The 19,669-nt window shown below is 43.6% G+C and overlaps 1 protein-coding gene across 1 annotated transcript in view; it reads right to left on the bottom strand.

Annotated features, from left to right (window-relative positions):
• The window catches only part of GALNT17 (polypeptide N-acetylgalactosaminyltransferase 17), a 428,829-nt gene that overhangs the window by 66,236 nt on the left and 342,924 nt on the right, over positions 1-19,669 (bottom strand). The window contains exon 6 of the mRNA XM_052661435.1: positions 19,524-19,641. Within this exon, the coding sequence (XP_052517395.1) occupies positions 19,524-19,641 (118 nt within the window). The remainder of the gene's footprint in view (positions 1-19,523; positions 19,642-19,669) is intronic.

Genomic DNA, 19,669 nt, shown 5'->3' with positions numbered 1-19,669 from the left:
CAGAGTTTCCCTGCTCTCTTGAACCCGAATTACACTCCAAGGGGCAAGCCCTTCTCACCTAATTGGCTCTGACCCACTGAAGTCAAGGGCATGGCCTCTGGACATTCAGAGTTCACTGTTACTCTGCATGTGCCTCCGCTTCCCAGCTGTAATGTGGGAAGCAAATAAGAGCGCTTATTGTGCATGGCATTGCTTGTGTGCCTGAAACCAGCTGGCCCAGTGCCTGGCACGTGGTCAGTGACTCGAGTTAGTTGTTGCGGTGATGAGTGGTCCCCTGTGCCCACTGTGACCGCTGGTTTCCTATTTCAATCTCCAAATTCCCTTCCTACAGCCTCTGGAAAAACTGGCTCCCCTTTGGTCTAAATCAGTGCTTCTCAATCTTGTTTTTTATTATCACCCCTTTGCTAATCTTCCTCTCTGAGTACCATGGATGTGCTGTTTGTATACCTACTGTGGCCCTTTGAAGCGTTACAAACCACTAATAGTTAAGATCTGCCCCCTTCAAGAATCAGTGTTACTTCCCTGGTGGTTAAGTGGTTAAGATTCTGGACTCTGAGCTCCCAATGCAGGGGCGATTCGATCCTTGGTTGGGAAACTAGATCCCACCGGCCACAACTAAAATAACCCATGTGCCGCAACTAAGACTCGGCATGGCCAAATAAATAAAGAATAAATAAACATTAAAAAAGAAAAGAACCAGTGTTACTGCAGGGGCCACACTGCCCCAGGGAGAAGGCATGATCTCCATCAGTGGTTCTCCACCAAGGCCAACTTTATTCCCTTTCCCTCTCCCGAGGGACATCTGGCAACTTTGGTGGGCAAGGAGTGGGCATTACTCGCCTCTTGCGGGGGTGGGAGAGGCCAGGGGTGCTGCGACACAGCCTACAACACATAGGACACCCCCTCCCCACCCCCATACAAGGAATTACCCAGCCCCACAGGTCAACAGTGTCCAGGTGAGAAACCCTGACGCTTGAGACCGCTAGGAGCCTCACCGCCAGCAGAAGAAATCTTCTAGGCTGAAAATTCAGCCGGGCTGTGGCTGGTTTTGGAGCTGCTCTTAGAGGTGGAAGGGCCTTTCTTCAGATGGAATGGAGTGATGCAGCGACGGCATAAGACACGAACTCAGGGCTCCTTGAGAGACTGGCTGAGACCGCACCTCCACTGCCAATGAGGCCCTCAGCCTTTCCTCTCTGCCAGCACAGGGCCTGATGCAACACTCAGCTCACTGTCTTGCACACAGGACTCCAGAAATGCCTATTAGACTAAATGCCACTCCTTCTAGGCTGCAAGACCAGACCAAGGGTGCAAGGATCAGATTGGCAGAAGGGACACCACACAAAGGAGACGGCACAGCCCGCAGGGGAAGTGAGGGAGGAGAGACTACAGAGCCTGTCCCAGTCTCTTTCCCTTGGACGGCAGATGTCTAATCCAGCCAAGCTGGGGTGGGGTGTGTGCTCAGTCACTCAGCCATGCCCAACTCTTTGCGATCCGCCAGGCTCCTCTGTCCATGGGATTTTCCAAGCAAGATTACTGGAGGGGGCGGCCATTTCCTTCTTCAGAGAATCTTCCTGACCCAGGGATCGAATCCAGTTCTCCTGACTTGCAGGCGGAGTCTTAACCATCTGAGCCATCAATTCAGTTCTCCATGTTCTTTCGCATTCCTTGGCTGCATAGCTCCAATCTCTGCTGCTGTTGTCATAACATGTTCTCATTGTGTCTGTGTCTTCTTCTTTTTTTAAAATAATTTATTTATTTATTTTATTTTTGGTTGCGCTGGGTCTTCCTTGCTGTGCGCCGGCTTTCTCTAGTTGCGGCAAACGGGGGCTTCTGTTCATTGCGGTGTGTGGCTTTCTGATTGCTGTGGCTTCTCGTGGCAGAGCACGGGCTCCAGGCTTGCAGGCTTCAGTAGCTGTGGCTCGCGAGCTCGAGAGCGTGGACTCAGCAATTGTGGCCCAGGGATCAGTTGCTCCGTGGCATGTGGAATCTTCCCAGACCAGGGATGAAAGCCATGTCCCCTGCACTGGCAGGCAGATTCCCATCCACTGTACCACCAGGGAAGTCTTTCCTTTCTTATCCAAACAATGGTCATACCAGACTAGAGCCAGTCCTAATGACTTCATGTTATCTTGATTACATTTGCAGAGACCTTATTTCCAAATAAGGTCACAATCTCAGGTACAGGAAATTAGGACTTCAATATCCCTGGGAGGAAGCCACAATTCATCTCGTAACACATTGTGCCCTGTCCGAATTCTTCACTCACAAGATGGATAATGAAATGATGGTTATTACTTAAGTCACTCACTTAGGGGCTATTTTCCATGCAACTAGAACTGGAATATCAAATAACTCCCTCAAGGCCCTCCAACTCTTCCATCATCTGGATCTTAGGAAGCTGGGCCTTTCAATTTCCTGCCTGGGTATAGGTCTCTTCCTATCTTAACAGTTTTACTAGAGTTTTTCATAGCTGCCAGTTTTAAAGCAGCCTGAGCATCTTGCCTCTGGGCTAATTTTTCTTTGATAACTTTCTCAAAAAGAGCTCCAAATTTGCTATAACCATTCCAAGCCCAAAGGACTGGCTGATTTTCTGGGTAAGAAAAAAAAAAATAAAGGAGAACTTGGTGTGAGCATCAGTGGAGGTAAAACCATTTTAAAAAGAAAATAATAGCTTTTCACTGAAATCTGCACATTCTTTTGGCTTCTTTCGCATCAATAGAATGGACCTTTGTAATTTCCTACATGGTTGTTCAAGAAGGAGGAATGGAATTTGAATGTGTCTCTCTTCCAAAAGGTTAAAAAGACACTAAATGCAAGTTTTGAAAAATATCTGAGGTTTTTAATTCTTGCCATTTTTGTCACATAGATGTATTTCTAAGCCTGAGTACTTTAAAATGTATGGTGTTGTCAAATGCACAATATATTTCCCTTTTAGATTTTCCAAAGGGGAGGGAATTAATTATGAAATAGTCAAACAGGGTACCATTTCATGCTCTGCATACAGTGGCTACGCATGGCTGTCATTGGAAGATGTGCCCATACAAGGCATTTTGCACACACGTAGATGGTAGCTTCAAAGCTGAGGGTCACCATCAGCAAATCCATCCAGCATATTTCCAAACAAACAGTATTAAATGAGTTTCCACAAAAATAATGGTCATTAGCATAAACAAAGAGTTTCCTTGCTAGATAGCCTGGTGTACAATATTTGTCACAGGAAATGACCTTTAAGGACAAATGGTTCCAATTAGGGAAAGCCCCCAGCCCAAGGGCTTCCCAGGTGGCACAGTGGTAAAGAATCTTCTGCCAAAGCAGGAAGTGCAGGAGATGCGGGTTTGATCCCTGGGTTGGGAAGATCCCCTGGAAATGGCAACTTGCTCCAGTATTCTTGCCTGGAAAATTCGATGGAGAGAGGAGCCTGGCCGGCTACAGTTCACGGGGTTGCAAAAGAGACATGACTGAGCGACCGAACATGCACACATGACCCAGCACAAACCTTTCAGATTCAGAACATGATAAACAGATGCCAGAGGTGCTTTCCTGCTTGAATCCAGGTCTCAGCGGGTATTGCAGCTGAGTGAAGGGCTGCCCTGTTGCAATGACATTTAAGTGTAGCCATCCCACCCAAGCATCATGCTTCAGAATGCATGGGGGAGCCAGCCCAGGGCACCAGAACCCACCTGTCTCAGGAACTCTTCTGGGATTTCTTCCCACATTTCATGCCTGGTCTATCATTTCTTCCTCTGGTCTTCCTGGCTCTCCAATTTTCTCTGGCTACACACTCCAGCCCCAGTTCCTCCTCATGCCCCTACTTCCTCATTCTAGTGATTATGCAAGCTCTCTTCCCACTGCCCACGTCCCTGGTTCTGGAAGCATCAGACTTCCAAGCCCAAGTACCCTTGGTCTCAAAGGATTCCGGGCAGCTAAGGACATCTCCCACCTTGGCATCTTAGCGAGGGAAGAGGGGATAAAACACTGACATTCCCCAGGCAAGCTCTCCTTCAATGGGCCAGAAGATGGGACATCAAAGATGGGTAACCTGGGTTTGTCCAATGGGCTATATCCATCTGACAGCAAATATCTGAGATTCCCCTAGACAGTCAACTATTGTCCCGTGGAAGCCCTGCCAATTTTGCAATGGCAGTTTTCCTGAAGACTGAGCACATCACCATGCCCAAGGCTCATGTGTGCAGACCTCCAGCCAACTACTAGATCTAGGGCTGAATGGAATGGCTCAGGACCTTGGTGGCTGTTCTTTGTCGCATGGCATTCCACCAAGCCCACAGCGTCCGGGGAACAAAACAACTAAATAGAATCGGGACAGGCTAATTCCCAACCCCTTTTGTGTAAAAATAGTGGAAAATGGAAACAAACACACAGGGCAAGGATGCTACTACCATCCTGTCCCCTGCCCCAGAAACCCAGAGCTATAAATCACCCACGTCACTACCGTCGCACCTGGAGAGAATGGTGTAAATCCAGGTTCACATTTATAGGGAATCAAATTATTGCTTTATTCCCAGGGAGATGAATGAGAGTGACAGAATTTTCAGAGTTGTAAAAATAGATGGATGCTTCCTATAAAATAACTCACAGACGCCTACGATGATTTACAAGAGATCTGGCAGTCTGGAGCAGGCAAGTGAAATTCCAGACAGAACACCACACTATTTTCCAGTGGTAGAGTAAATGGTTTGGCTATTATGATAATACATTTCAGCACAGCAAATATATCTCCCCTTAATAGAAATACATTAGACACAATTTATAAAAATATCAACATCGTGGGTCTGTTCCTTCAGCTATAACTTAGACATAAATATAACACAATTTATGGATGAGGGAATCCAATTTCATGCTGTTTCAAACACATTTGTGTTTATTGCATAACTACAGTTCTCTATATACGAAGCAGTGTATTACATGATAGAGATGAATGGGCATGGGATCTATCTGTGTGTCTACATGGGAATCATGAGCATTGTATCTTCTGCAAATGGAAGTACTTTATGATATGCATTATATACAGTCAACACCTTGAGCATCTACTGTATGATGACACCATTACATAATCGCCAGCGTTGTCACCTCCATCCTAAGGGTAGAGGGATGCAGGGCCTGGGATGAATAAATATTCTAAGCAATAGGTGAGAGAAAACCTCAGAGAGCTTTAGAGTCAGACAAATTGGCTTTGACTTCTGGCTCCCCTGTTTATCAGCTGTAAGATCTTGGACAAATTACCTGCCTTCTAACAATCCCGGTATCATCTGTAAAATGGGATCAATAATGACTAATTTAAGGGCTTCCCTGGTGGTGCAGAGGTTAAAGCGTTTGCCTGCAATGTGGGAGACCTGGGTTTGATCCCTGGGTCAGGAAGATCCCCTGGAGAAGGAAATGGCAACCCACTCCAGTATTCTTGCCTGGAGAATCCCATGGACAGAGGAGCTTGGTGGGCTGCAGTCCATGGGCCGCAAAGAGTCGGACACGACTGAGTGACTTCACTTTCACTTTAATGACTAATTTACACGATTCTCATGAAGACTGAAGAATCTCATGTTTGTAAAGCGCCTACGAGCAGTTTTCTGCCACAAACTCAGTGCCAACTGACAGCAGATATTAGTTTGAAATGTGTATCTCTCCCCTTTAAATGCGTCTGTGGGGACTCACCTGGTGGTCCCATGGTTAAGAATCCACCTTACAATGCAGGGGACATGGGTTTGACGTTGGGGAACTAAGATCCCACATGTTGCAGGGCAACTAAGCCTGCACATCACAACTAGAGAGTCCATGTGCCACAGCGAAAGATCTGCATGATGGAACGGATATCCCGTGTATCACACATAAGACCCGATGAAGCCAAATAAATAAACATACATACATACATGAAAATAAATGCATGTGTGGGAAAGGCCCAAATTTCTTCTTAGCACCGAGTACAGACTGTGGTACAAAAAAGTACTGCAACAGTGAAAGTTATAGAGAAGGTCCAGCCTGTGGTTTCTGCTCGCCACTACCCTCTTCTCTTCTCCTCTGGTGTCCCTTTACTTGTTGATAATGGTGTAGGTGTTTCTTGATCTTCTCTGCCCACTTTCAGAATTTTGGGGGCCCTGTCTTTAACGCTCTCTGGGTAATTGCTCCTCTCTGGCTTAGCTTTGGTATGCAAGGATTTAATCAATCAATAAGATGCTTTTTTTTCTTTTTTTTGTGGGGGATGAGGTAGAGGGAGTATTTTTTTATGTTTAGCAGTTGTTGGATTTTTTTCCCCAAAGCTCTAACAACAGGAATAATCCCAGAGCCTACAGTGAATCAGATACACAAGCTCAGCCTCAGAGAAGGTGAACTCAGTGAAGGGACGATTTACACACCAAATGAGTCCATTGTGAAGCAGCAGGACAGACTCGCAGCTTCTCTGGCAGTATGGGTTTCTGGATATCACTGAACCAAAAGCCAGAGAGGGTGTTGGGCAGAAATCAGCCTAGAAGCAGAGTACTTGGTACACACTGCCATGAATATACAACGCTACCGATTTCACACAGATGTTTATAGCAGTTTTAGTCATAATTTTCAAATTGTTGAAGCAACCAAGATGAATAGATAAATCAATAAACTGTGGTACATCCAAATGATGGAATATTATTCAGCACTAAAAAAACCAGCAATCAATTCCTGAAAAGACATGGGGGGACTTCAAATGCAAATTACTATGAAGGAAGTCAATCTGGAAAAGCTACATACTGTAAAATTACAACTAGACATTTTGCAAAGAGCATGATTACGGACACAATAAAAAGATCAGTGGTTGTCAGCGAGTGGGGGTGGGGAGTATGAATAAGTGGCGCACAGTAAAATTTTAGGGCAGTGAAAAATCTGTACGATACTACAATGATGATCCCTGTCATTGCCCAAACCCATAAAATGTGCAACACTAACAGTGAGCCATAATGTAAACTAGGGACTTTGGGTGATTAGGGTAGGTCTGTGTAGACTCATCTCCTGTAATAAATGTAGCGCTCTGGTCAGGGATGTTACAATGGGACAAGCGGTACATGTGTGGGGAAATCTCTACTCTCCTGTCAACTTTGTTGCACACATAAAACTGTTCTTTAAAAAAAGTCTTAAAAAATAGCCAAAACTTTAGGTCAAATAAGTTCAGTTACCTGACCTGTAACCTCAGTAAAATAGAAAAAAAGTGAACTTTGTTGTTCATTGAAATTTAGCTCTAACATCCTACATCAAGGAAGCTGCATAATTACACAGAGAAAAATGATTCCAAACATCTTTAAAACAGAGCGTTGACCACACGTGACTTGTGGAAATATATCCTAAGGACAAAACAAAATACAAAGAAATACTGAATTTCATTCAGTCAACTTGTTAGCTGGCATTCTTATACTGAAATCATATATATATACATATATATGTATATAGATATATATGGAGAGAGTAAAACATACACTATATATGCATATATAATATATATAGTGAGATAAAGCAAATGAGAAATTCTGTCAGTAAGAATCAGACTTATTCTGTCAATTAGAATAAAGCTTTCAGTGAAAGATAAGCACAAAATCAAAGAAGTAAAACTTCTGTAATCATAAATTTAAATTGGAAATACTAGTATGAAAGAATGACTTACATTTTTCTTTCTAAAAAGGTCAGTGTTATCCAGCTTTTCTGAAAAGTCTTAGAAGTAATGAGCACCTTCACTGACAAGACTTTGGTCTCTAATCTCCCACGAAGGGGAGCCAGGGGTCCTTAGAGTAATGGCTGATTCCAGGTTTGGGACATGAAATCTATAGGACAAAACTGAAACCTCTTGGGCCAGAAAGCTAGGAAGCTCTGTGAAGTGGCTCTTCAGATGTTTTGCCATTTTTTTTAGTCTTAACTTTTAGGTGTCATTGTATATAGTCTGGATAAGATTCCTTTGTCAGATATAGCCACTGTAAATATTGTTCTCAGTGTGTGGCTTGCCTCCTTTTAACTGAGCTGAAATTTTAAATTTTGATTGAATCCAAACTAGCACTTTGTTTAAAAACTGTTAATGCTTTTGTATCCAGTCTAAAAAGTACTGCATACCCCCCAAGATATTCTCTTTTGTTTTCTCCAGGGCTTTATGGATCATAGACATAAACGTAAAAGCTAAAGCCATAAAGCTTCCAGAAGAAAACATAGTGGAAAATGAATAGATAAGCCACAAATTGGCTTACATATACTTACACACACACACACATATACACAATACATCTGAAAAAGAGATCATAATCAGAACACATAATGAATCTGTATAAATGAGCCATAAAACAAAATAAAACAATGTTTTAAAATGGGCAAAAGATGTTGTGCAAATTATTCTTAAGCACAAGAGAAAATGTTCAATGTCATCAGCTATGAAGGAACTGCAAACGAAAACACTGAGATACCAACTCAAACCTAATGGATTCGTTAAAACAAATACCGACACCACCAAATACTGGCAAAATGTGGACACCTGGAACTCTCACACAATAACTGGTGAAAGTGGAAAATGACCCAAACACTTTAGACACTTGTTTAACCATTTCTTAAAAGTTAAACATACATCTTTCCCATATTCTAACTATTCAGTTGTTATGTATTTACCCAACAGAATCTAAACATATGTCCAAAAAAAAATGTATTTTCATAACAGTCCTAAATTGGTAAGAACCCAACAATCCTTCAGCAGGAAAAATGAATAAACAAATGATCATATTTTTACACGATGGAGTGGTGATGCTTTGGTCGCTAAGTTGTGCCCGATTCTTGTGACCCCATGGACTATGGTCCGCCAGGCTCCTCCATCCATGGGATTTTCCAGGCAAGAATACTGGAGTGAACTACCATTTCCTTCTCCAGGGGATCTGCCCAACTCAGGGATCGAACCCCAGTCTCCTGCATTGCAGGCAGATTCTTTAACAAGTAAGCTACCAGGAAAGCCCATACAATGGAGTAATTCTCGGCAATAAAAAGGGACGAGTTTCTAATTAGATACAACAACATGGAGGAATCTCATAAACATTCATTAGCTGGAAGATTAAGGATCTCCCAGTGGCTCAGCAGTGAAGAATCTTCCTGTAAAGCAGAAGACCCAGGTTCGGTCCCTGGGTTGGAAAGAGTCCCTGGAGAAGGAAATGGCAACCTACTCCAGTATTCTTGCTTGGGAAATCCCATGGCCAGAAAAGCCAGGTGGGCTAGTCCATGGGGTCACAAAAGAGTTGTACATGGCTAAGAGACTAAACAACAATAATGATGAGGATTAGCGCATGTAAGGCATGATTCCATTTATGAGAATTTCTAGAACAGACACAACTAACCTATGGTGGTGAAAATCAGAAAACGGTTGCCTAAAGTGGGTGATATAGGGAAGTAGAGAAAAAAGATAGGAAAATGACAACAGGGGACTTTCACAGGCAAAGGACATCTTCAATATCACGTTTTGGGAGGCAGTTATTGGGATGCACATAACTTTGAAGTCCATTTGACTGAAGACTGAAAATCTGTGCATTTTACTGTATAAAGTAAGGCTTTGGTAAAAACAAACAAAATGAGCAAAAAAATGAATAATAACTGTAATGGATTTAGAGACATAAAATATCTATTTAAAAAAAATAATTCTACTGGAGAAAAGCCCATTGGTTACCTTTGGAGGCTGCTATGTCATCAACTTATTATTCTAAAACTGTTTAAATAAGAGGAAAGAATCAAGCATTTCTTCTGCCTTTCCTATTTGAACTATATTTCGGAGTATCCAAACAGGTGATGAGGGTAAATTCTTTTTTAGTAACAGAATTATGTTTTATAAACGCAGGATGAATGTAAAATTTTAAAATCACCATTTGTAAGCCTTAATGAAATAATGGATCTGGGCAAGGATTGTCAGTGGCTGCTAAAATCATTAGGTGAAAGGATGATGGGGGATTTTATAATGGATGAATCAGGCTGAAAACACATGGACCCCCTGTTGAATCCTAACAACACTAAAATCCAGACAACCAGATTGTATGTATCTCCTGACGTGATGTGATAGGAAGTTTACAGCCTCACCTGAAGTGTTCTTGCAGGAAAGAAGGAAGGGGGTAGATGAAGGAAACCGAGTCTAATCAACCTTCCAGATCTAACTACAGTTTAGACAAAATGGAGATGAGAGGAACATGTTAAAGACATTAAGTAGGACCATCTGCCAAGTCCAGACAGTGCAAACTTTTACAAGACAAATGGTTTGGTATCTTCAGTAAATGAATGACATGAGAATAATAAAAGTAAGGGGAAATGTTACAGATTAAAAGATACTCAAGAGCATATGGGTCGGGGGGATAAATTAGGAGTATGGGATTAACAGACACACATCTGTATATAAACAACATAAACAACAAGGATTTACTGTATAGCATGGGCTTCCCAGGTGGCTCAGTGGAAAAGAATCTGCCTGCAATGAAGGATACGTGGGTTCAATACCTGGGTTGGGAAGATTCCCCTGGAAAAGGAAATGGCAACCCACTTCAGTATTCTTGCCTGGAAAATTCCATGGACAGAGGAGCCAGGTGGGCTACCCACCCTGTGCTCACAAAAGAGTTGGACATGACTTAGCGACTCAACAACAACAAAAGGGGACACTATTCAATATCTTACAATAATTTATAATGGAAAAGAGCCTGAAAATATATATAGCTGAATCACTTTGCTGTACACATGAAACTAACTAAATATTGTAAACAACTATACTGCAATTAAAAATTTAAAAAAATTAAAATTAAAAAGAGGGATATCAATCAAATGCATTCTGTAGACCTTGTTTGGAACGCTGCTTGAACAAGTCATCAATGATACTGTTGTTGTTGAGAAAAATCGCACAGAATTTTGAGAAATACTTTTGAGAAACATGAACTGGGTAATGAATTTTACTACATGTAAATTCATTTTGAGCCTATGCTTTAAGAAAGTCCCTCTATGTTAGCAATGCACTCTAAAATTTTTATAGGCAGAACAATTCGATGTATGGGGATTTGCTTTTTGAAGGCTGAGAGGCAGTAGCTGGAAAACACACAGCAAAATGTTGATATTTGTTGAAGCTGAATCATTTGTACATTCGGATTCATTAGATTGTTCTATTTTTGTTATGTTTCAAATTTTCCATAATAAAATGTTGAATTAAAATAAGGGAAACTAACATAAAATGTAATGACAATTCTTCATTCTCCAATTTGTTTTGTGGGGGAAAAAATAGCAAGAGACGATATTATCTAAACCCCTCATCCACTGGGGGTGGAAGTCCCAGCCTGTATACAATTCTAAAATTGAAGAAGTTTAGAAACTCGATGGAAACCATTTTATTCTACAACTGACATCACGTTGCTGGTTATCTTTTGTAAGATCTCTCAGGGAAGGTTTCTTTTGGAGTGTGTGTGTGTGTGTGTGTGTGTGTGTGTGTGTGTGTGTATTCATGCATGTGTGTGTTTTTTCGGCTTTCTCTATATATCTATATCTATATGTCTATTTTTCTTACTTAAGAGGATAGCAATACATTTCAATAAAGATAGCAAAATGGTCCTCCTGTCTAATGCCAGCAATCTCTGTTTAAATGATCCTTCTGCTGCTCTTTCCTACAAAGCACCACTCTGTACTGTGAGGTATATGTCATGGAGCAGTGAAGGCTGGAAGAACCACGCGTCACTGCAGATTTTAAGTGTTTACAGGTAGGTGGCTCACGAGCTCTGGCTCCAGTGCTGGCTTCGCCATCTCCTTTTGGGAGGTGCCATACAAACAGGCAAAGGCAGGCGGATTGGACGAGCATCTGGAAACTCACATCCTTGCATGTAACTGGAGTATGGAGCAGAGATTCTAAAGTTCTAAACATCTTAAAAAACATCTAAACATCTTTTCCCCAAAATATTTCAGAAAAAAAGAGATGAGTCCTCAATTTTAAAAAAAATCACTATTTTCCTAACTCTTTAATTCTTTAGGTATAGCACCTATGGCTACTGTTTGCTGTAAGCCATGGGCTCATATCATAAAAGGAATCACCATGTTCTACCGCTGTTAAGTCAGCCCAAATCCTAAGCCCTGCTTAGGTCCAGTAGACCCCGGGATGGGATGGTGAACACGCCACACTTGTCCTAGAACCCTGTTCCAATTCACGCTCTCGGTTGGAACCCCACCTTACTCCTATGTTCTTTCAACATCTTGTGGCCAAGTCACAGAGGACTCAACATTTCTAAAATGGAATTCCTTGAATTTTCACCGACACACCTTCTTCTCTGCCAGTGTTTTCTAAGTGAATCTATCTGGTTGCTCAGAGACCTGGGAGGTCTACCACACTCTCCTCCCATTCATTCCTCGCGCTGAGTCAACACCAGGTCCTTGTTCATTATGCCCCTGAATGGCACCTGGATCCACCCCTTCCTCTCCATGCCTGCTCTGGGCTTCTTCTTCTTAGTTGTTTCTCCAACTACTTTCCACGCCCTAAAGGTGGGTTGTTTTTTTTCTTCCTGGATTTCTGTCTTATCCCCTCTCCTCCTTTCTCTAGGCAACCCCTTCCTTCTTGCAACTTCAAATATAATCTATGTACAGAAGATGCCCAAGTCTATCTCACGCTTTGTCCTCTCTCCTTTGTTTAATCTCCACACACCCAGCTGCCTACTGGATGAACAGGATGGTGTCGGGACCCCTCTCACACAGAAAGCATCATCTTGTCCCTTCATTCAGACCTCCTCATCTCCAAGAAGAGCACCAGCATCTCCCAATTGTTCAAGCCAGTAACTTGGGAGTCCACCTTGTCCCTGGCTCGCTTTCATCCCCTCTCTACACTCAGCCCTCAGGTCCTGTCTCTTCTGCTTTCTGAATTTGTCCATTTCTCTCTCGCTGCCCAAACCACAGTTTAGGCCCGCCTACTGGCTCTCCTCTGAGTCCATTCAGTTCTATCATCCGTTCTTGACATGGCAATCGAGATCTTTTCATGGTGACAATGATCTTTCTTACATAAAAACAGTCTGATAGCCACACTCACCTTAAATGCTTCCAAAGGATCTTGGTTATAGGTCCAACATGGGACTATATATAGACACACACCACAGACACACACACACACACACACACACACACAGATGTCTTTCTCTTTATCACATATGTCTTCTTTTTTTCCCTTTCAAAATATTCACAGTGGTCCTTAAGAAAAAGCCAAATACCTGTTTAAAGATCTTGCACAATCTAGATGCCACTCAAGATTGCTGCCGCTGCATCTAATAAGTTTTCCCTAACATTTACCTCTTCCAGCCACCTGGAATACCTCACAGTTTCCAGAATGCATTTCCTTCTCAGAATGCCAAACCTCTGCAAATGCTTTTCTCTCTGCCTGGAATATATTCTTTTCTTTTAAAATCTGTTTTATTGAGGCATGATTGATATTGAAAAGCTGTACATATTTAATGTCAACTATTTGATGCGTTTGGAGACAAGCATAACCCTGGGAAACCATCGCATCAGTGTGCCTGTGTGCTCAGTTACGACTCTTTGCTACCCCACGGACTGTAGCCCAGCAGGCTCCTCTGTCCACGGGGATTCTCCAGGCAACAGAACTGGAGTGGATTGCCATGCCTTCCTCCAGGGGATCTTCCCGACCCAGGGATCAAACCCGCGTCTCTTGCACTGCCAGGTGGGTTTCTCACCACTGTGCCACCTGGGAATATAACCACAATCTATGCTATCAACATATGTATCACTTTCAAACATTTCCTCCTGCATTCTTTATTATTACTGTACACAGTGATGTATGTCAATTATATCTCAATAAATAAATAAACGTTTTGTGAAAAGAACACAGCATAAAATCTACCTTCAGCAAAATTTAAAGGACACACTGCATTATTAACTACAGGTACTATGCTATACAATAAATCTCTAGACCTTAATCATCTCATATAACTAAAACTGCCTGGAATATTCTTATTCCTACACTCCACTCCCACACCTTCTTGACCTATCTAAATTCAACACATTTTTCAAGTCTTCAACCTCATTTCCTTAAGAAGGAGCTTCCCAACTGCCCAGGGTAGGTTATATTCCTTTGCTATCTTCTTATTTTCCTCTTACCTATCTTTTCACACCTATTACATCGGTAATTATTTGCTAAATGAATGATTTTTCTGCCTGACCATAAATCTTATGGAGATAGAAGCCATGTCTGCCTGCTGTGGTCTCCCTAGTTCAGTGTCTGTTAGAGCGGAGAGGGCTCTCAACACGCCTCCCTATTATATCCAAAAGCATTCAGTTGAACTGCTGGTCACCTGAAATATTAATATACGGATCCAGATTAAAGACTAGTCTGTGAAACCCCAAAGCTGATTCTATCTAAACAAGACCAAGGACTTTTGCTCTGAGTTTTATCACAGGTATACTCTAACCTTACATCGTGAAGATATTCCCATAGTCAGAGATGACCATCAACAGCAGAGAAATGACTCATGCAGTCTAAGGATAAGGCAAATGCAACTGAACTGGTGGTCTGCTTCCAGGAGTGACCATTATCCAACCACAACATCCAACAGATAGAGCGGACTCTAGCCCAAGAGATCCCAATGGAAGACAAAGGTCACAGGCGGCTTCCGGACATGGGGGATTCTGATGTCAGGGGTCTCAGAGCGGGCAGGGAGAATCCTCCATGGGTAAAATAGATGCTGGATGATAAGTCCCAAAGCCCGTGGACAGAGGAGTGGCTGGGGTGGGGATCAGAGCATCAGTCAACAGGGCTGGTCAGAGCTGTTTCTACTTGAGCTGAGATATTCATCTTCACTCTCAGACACTGGCACTCGTGATACTTGAACTTTCAGAGTCAGATCAGGACTGTTTATACCGTCTGTCCCCTGATTATCAAGTCTACTGCTGAAGGTATTCCGGTTGGCAGGGGGACTCATAGAGCCTGAGTCTGTGGGCTAGCCTGAAGGTCTTCAGCACCTTCAGCTCAAGTGCACTGGGCTGGGCAAGATGGCAGAGATGCCAATCTTGGGCCCACTGGAGTCTTAAGAATGGCATCCCAACTCCTCAGGACAATGTGGGTCCGGGGGTACCGTGAACTATGCCACCAGCAGTTGTGGCACCAAGCTCAAACTCTGCATTTTAAGAACATCATTCTCACCTGGTGTAAAATAAAACACACACATCCATTGTCCATCATTCACTCTGTGTGTGTGTATCTGTGTGTGTGTGTGTGTGTGTGTGTGTGTGTGTATGTATGTGTTAGTTGCTCAGTTGTGTCTGACTCTCTGCAACCTCATGGACTGTAGCCTGCCAGGCTCCTCTGCCCATGGAATTCTCCAGGTAAAAATACTGGAGTGGGGAGCCATTCCCTTCCAAGGGGTCATTCACCAAGACATGAGTCTGAATCCTTTACCTGGGACTTCTGTGGAGCCTCCTGCAAAAGCTGCACCAAGAGGAAGGTCCTGGGGGCTGGGCTGGGCCAGGTCAGAAGGTTATCATGCCTCGGTCCCCCTCTCTCACCCACCACCCTCTTGCTGACTTCACCTCCATCATGGGTCGCTGGTTTCAAAAATATTTTCAACAACAATGTGCACACATAGGAATTCTGCCTTGTATTCTCAGTCCTTGAGATTCCTGGCAAGCTAAGACTTTTTCTGATGGCTGGAGGATCTGACCGCATCTTTCTGTTGCCTTTCTTTCCGATTCAGGGAGGCAGGATTCAGCAGTGGTGTGTGTCAGTCATTCTTTTATATGAGGGTTCAGAATAAGACAGTGCCTTTTCATCCCCAAGAAGACGGATATATTGGAGAAACCGGAAGCCATCTGACACCACTTAAAAGTAATCTATCTGGTCTTTTCTCCTTGAATTTTTTCCTCTTACCATTTAGACATGTTACCATACTATACATCGTTAATAGTTGCCGATTAATGTTACTAGAACACGATGAAACCTTTCAATTTCTGATCTCATTTATCTTCAGCCCTAGAAAGCATTTCTACCCAACCCCCTCTCTCCACTGTATTGATTGCTTTGGTCACGGGCAAGCTTGCCTTCCATCCAAGCAATAGCCCTAGAGTAAACCCTGCTGTTTCCCCCCCTCCCCTGAACCACAGCAAGGCTTTCAAGTCTTCCTATTCTTTAATTTCTGAGGACGGAATTAAAAGGTAATGAAAAATGTCAGAGAATAGTTTGATCACTGATGGACCTATGACCCCATGGACTGTAGCCTACCAGGCTCCTCTGTCCATGGGATTTTCCAGGCAATAGTACTGGAGTGGATTGCCATTTCTTTCTCCAAGGGATCTTTCCAACCCAGGGATCGAACCCAGGTCTCCTGCATTGTAAACAGACCCTTTACCATCTGAGCCACCAGGGAAGTCCAAAGAAAAGGTAAGTGTTCTCAAATTAAAATTTCCCCTCATAGCTAAAGCATATGATTTTATTTCTTGCAGGTTATTATAGGTTAAGCTGTATAAATGTATCTGTGTACACTTTATACAATTTTATATATGTATATATGAGTGTATATATTACATAAAGCTCTGATTTTTCTCAGGCAGCAGGGATGGCTTTCATAATAATCTATTTTTCAAGGGAGGGGGTGCTTGAAGGATGTGGACTCTTTCCTGGGCTCCTTTCTGAGAATAGATAAGTATGTGCCAGGAAGTTGGTTAAGGTGAGGGCTTTGCTGGTGGCTCAAATGGTAAAGAATCTACTTGCAATATAGGAGACCCAGGCTCAGTCCCTGGGACAGGAAGATCCCGTGGAGGAGGAAATGGCTACCCACTCCAGTATTCTTGCCTGGAGAATCCCATGGATGCCGGAGCCTGGCGGGCTATGGTCAGCAGGGCTGCGAAGGGTCAGACACAACTGAAGCGATTGAGCAGGCATGCATTGCTTGCATTACCACCTGAACCACCACCCGGAACACCATCCGTGTAAAGACTGCCTTCCACAAAACCGGTCCTGGTGCCAAAAAGCTTAGGGGCTGTAGGGCTACAGGAAATAAGAGCATAAACATTCCCAAATCTCCAGCGTGGATGCTGGAGGTGCCTGAGATAAAAGACGTGATTGCACACGACGCGAGGTTGCAGGCGCCTCCATCCGACGCCTTCACAAAGACGTCTGGAGAGCAGTCAGGTGCTGAGCAGACCTGTAGAAGACAAGCCAGCGAGCAGGCTCTGGAACCCATCACTCCAGCCTGTCCCTCGGAGGTGGGGCGCGGGGACTCACGGGCGCCCTCGGCTGGTGGCCAGGGGCGGTGCTGCACTGGGTGGTGCGGCCGCAGGGCGAAACTGACCAGGCCCCACCCCTCCTGCAGGGATAGGGCAGCCACGCAGGACTGCCATCACCGCCACCACCACGGAGCCTGGCAGAGCCTCACACCCAGACCTTTGCGGGTTCCAGGTCTATGCACAGAAAATACCTTTACGCACGGGGAGACCAACATCTGAGCACCTTAGCAGTCGGTCCTGATGTTTCCACCTCTGTTTTCCACAGAGCACAGCCTGCCGTGGCAATCAAATCTGGGGGTCCCTTCTGTCCCCATAACCCCTCCACCTGTGCCCCTGCCTCCGTGAGGACAGTGTTCCATCAATCATCCTGTTCTCCCCTCTATTGGTGTCATCTTACCCTCCACAGGCATCCTTCTCACACCATTACAGAGACATTCAAATCCCTCTTAATAAAATATTAAAAATTTTAAAAATCAACAATCTACCAAATTATCATAAATTTTAATTTTATAAACATTATATATAAATAAACGCATGATTTTATAAACTATCATAAAATTTTGAAACATTTAAAAAAGCTTAACCATCTCAATGCAGGGCTTCCTTCAGCTCCTTCCTTTCATAAGGAAGTACCTGGATAAGTTATCATCTTCCATTTAACCACTGGGCTTGTCTCCACAATGTCTCACTACTTCCACACATGCTGGGTCCCTTCAGGTGCCTAGTCAGTCATCAATCTAACGGATAACTATTGAGCCCTGTGTGAAGCATGGTTCTATGTGCCTGGGATGCAAAGGTGAGCACCATGAAGTTCCGTGCCCCGTAAAGCTTGCGATCTGGTTAATAAAGTTACAGAAATATAATATACATAATAAAAGAGTCAATTCCCTGGCATGCTAGAAGCAGATGAGAGGTAAGGAAGATGGCGGAATGAGTAGATGGGACCAGGGTAGAAACTGAAGTTAGAGGCCAAGTTCAACATTCTGGGTCCAGATCTTTTCCACCAATTAAATTCCAAATGGATTAAGTGCTGAGTACACTAGCTGCGATCACATATCCATGGGATTTTTAATTGCTGGGCTTTCAAAGAAATCTTATGTAAATTCCACTTAGGAAAGAACCCAGCCCGGAACTGAAAATACAGGAAGAGTCTGCAGTCTCCAAAAGGGAGTGACTTGAGGGTTCAGGGAAGGTCCCCACCATCCCCTTCGCTCCTGCATCTTGGACGCTCATTACATCATAAGAACACCAAGTCTTACATTCCATGAAGGGGGGTGTAAGTGTAGATGAGGGGCTGGCGGGGTATCTTAAAGGTTCTGAGCAATTAGGGATAACAAGTGAAATCTGACATGGAGAACAGGCTTTGATTGTGGGTAGGGATTCTGCGCTGGGTACCTGCCGGGCAGCACAAAAAGGAGATTCCAGCAGCGGAAGGAGGAAGAAATTCAATAAACCTAAACCTTATAATTGTGTCCAAGTCGTTTCCAACAAGCTTACTTCCTAGGTACGCAAAAGTTCAGGACAGGGGCCGGGGGGACCCAGTGACCCTAAATGGGAACCCCCAGGAGCCCCCTCTTTGTGGTATGCAGGAAGACACACCAGTTAAGTGGTGACCAGGTCCTAAAGGATTCCCCTCACCCAAACCTTCACTGACATCCATTTATCTAACTCTAACATGAAGAGGTTGGAATGCATCAACATGCCCCCCCCCCTTTTTTTTACAGTGAAATTCATTTTTCAAACAGAATTTTAAACAAAACCCAGCTGAAGCAACGGAGCTGATCTGAACGTGGGGCCAGCAAGAGCCCCTTCTGCATCTTCTTCCTCTTCCCTCTTCCCCAACAGCCTCCTTAGAAACCTTTCTAAGAAACAGGAGAGTCTCACAGAACACGATTCTTCTCTCCTCTGGCATCTCAATGGTTCTTTTATGTACATGAACTGTCCAAATATGTAGGCTGGAAATTCTAATTTAAGGAGATGATTTAATTTTAAGGAAGATTTAAGGAGAGAATGAAACTGGATGGAAGTAGGAACCATATTCTCTAGCTGATGTCTAGACTGGCTCACCCAGGCATGGCCAAATTGTTCAACTTCTTGAAGCGGGTAAAGCCCAAGTCTCTTCTGTCTAAGGGGTGGGGGGATACCAATTCTGTGGGAACATCTTTAGGAACAGAAGTGGGGTGAACCATTCTGTAATTCACCCAGCTAAGGAAGCTTTAAACACACATCAAAAACGACCAGGTAGTACTGCTCACAAACGCGAACAGACTAAGAAGAAAGGACACCAGGTCACAGACCTTGATTCCAAGTTCGATATTTTCTCCTCCATACACGTCCATCCCAGGGTCCAGAAGACCGATTTCACCAAAGAACTTCCTGTTGACCACAAACGAGCAGCCGATCATGGCTGGTGTCCTGCAGGAGAGACAGAGAGAAGCAATAG

This window comes from Budorcas taxicolor, chromosome 2 (genome assembly GCF_023091745.1).
Source record: "Budorcas taxicolor isolate Tak-1 chromosome 2, Takin1.1, whole genome shotgun sequence".
Taxonomy (NCBI): domain Eukaryota; kingdom Metazoa; phylum Chordata; class Mammalia; order Artiodactyla; family Bovidae; genus Budorcas; species Budorcas taxicolor.
This window is presented reverse-complemented; position numbering and strand designations above follow the sequence as displayed.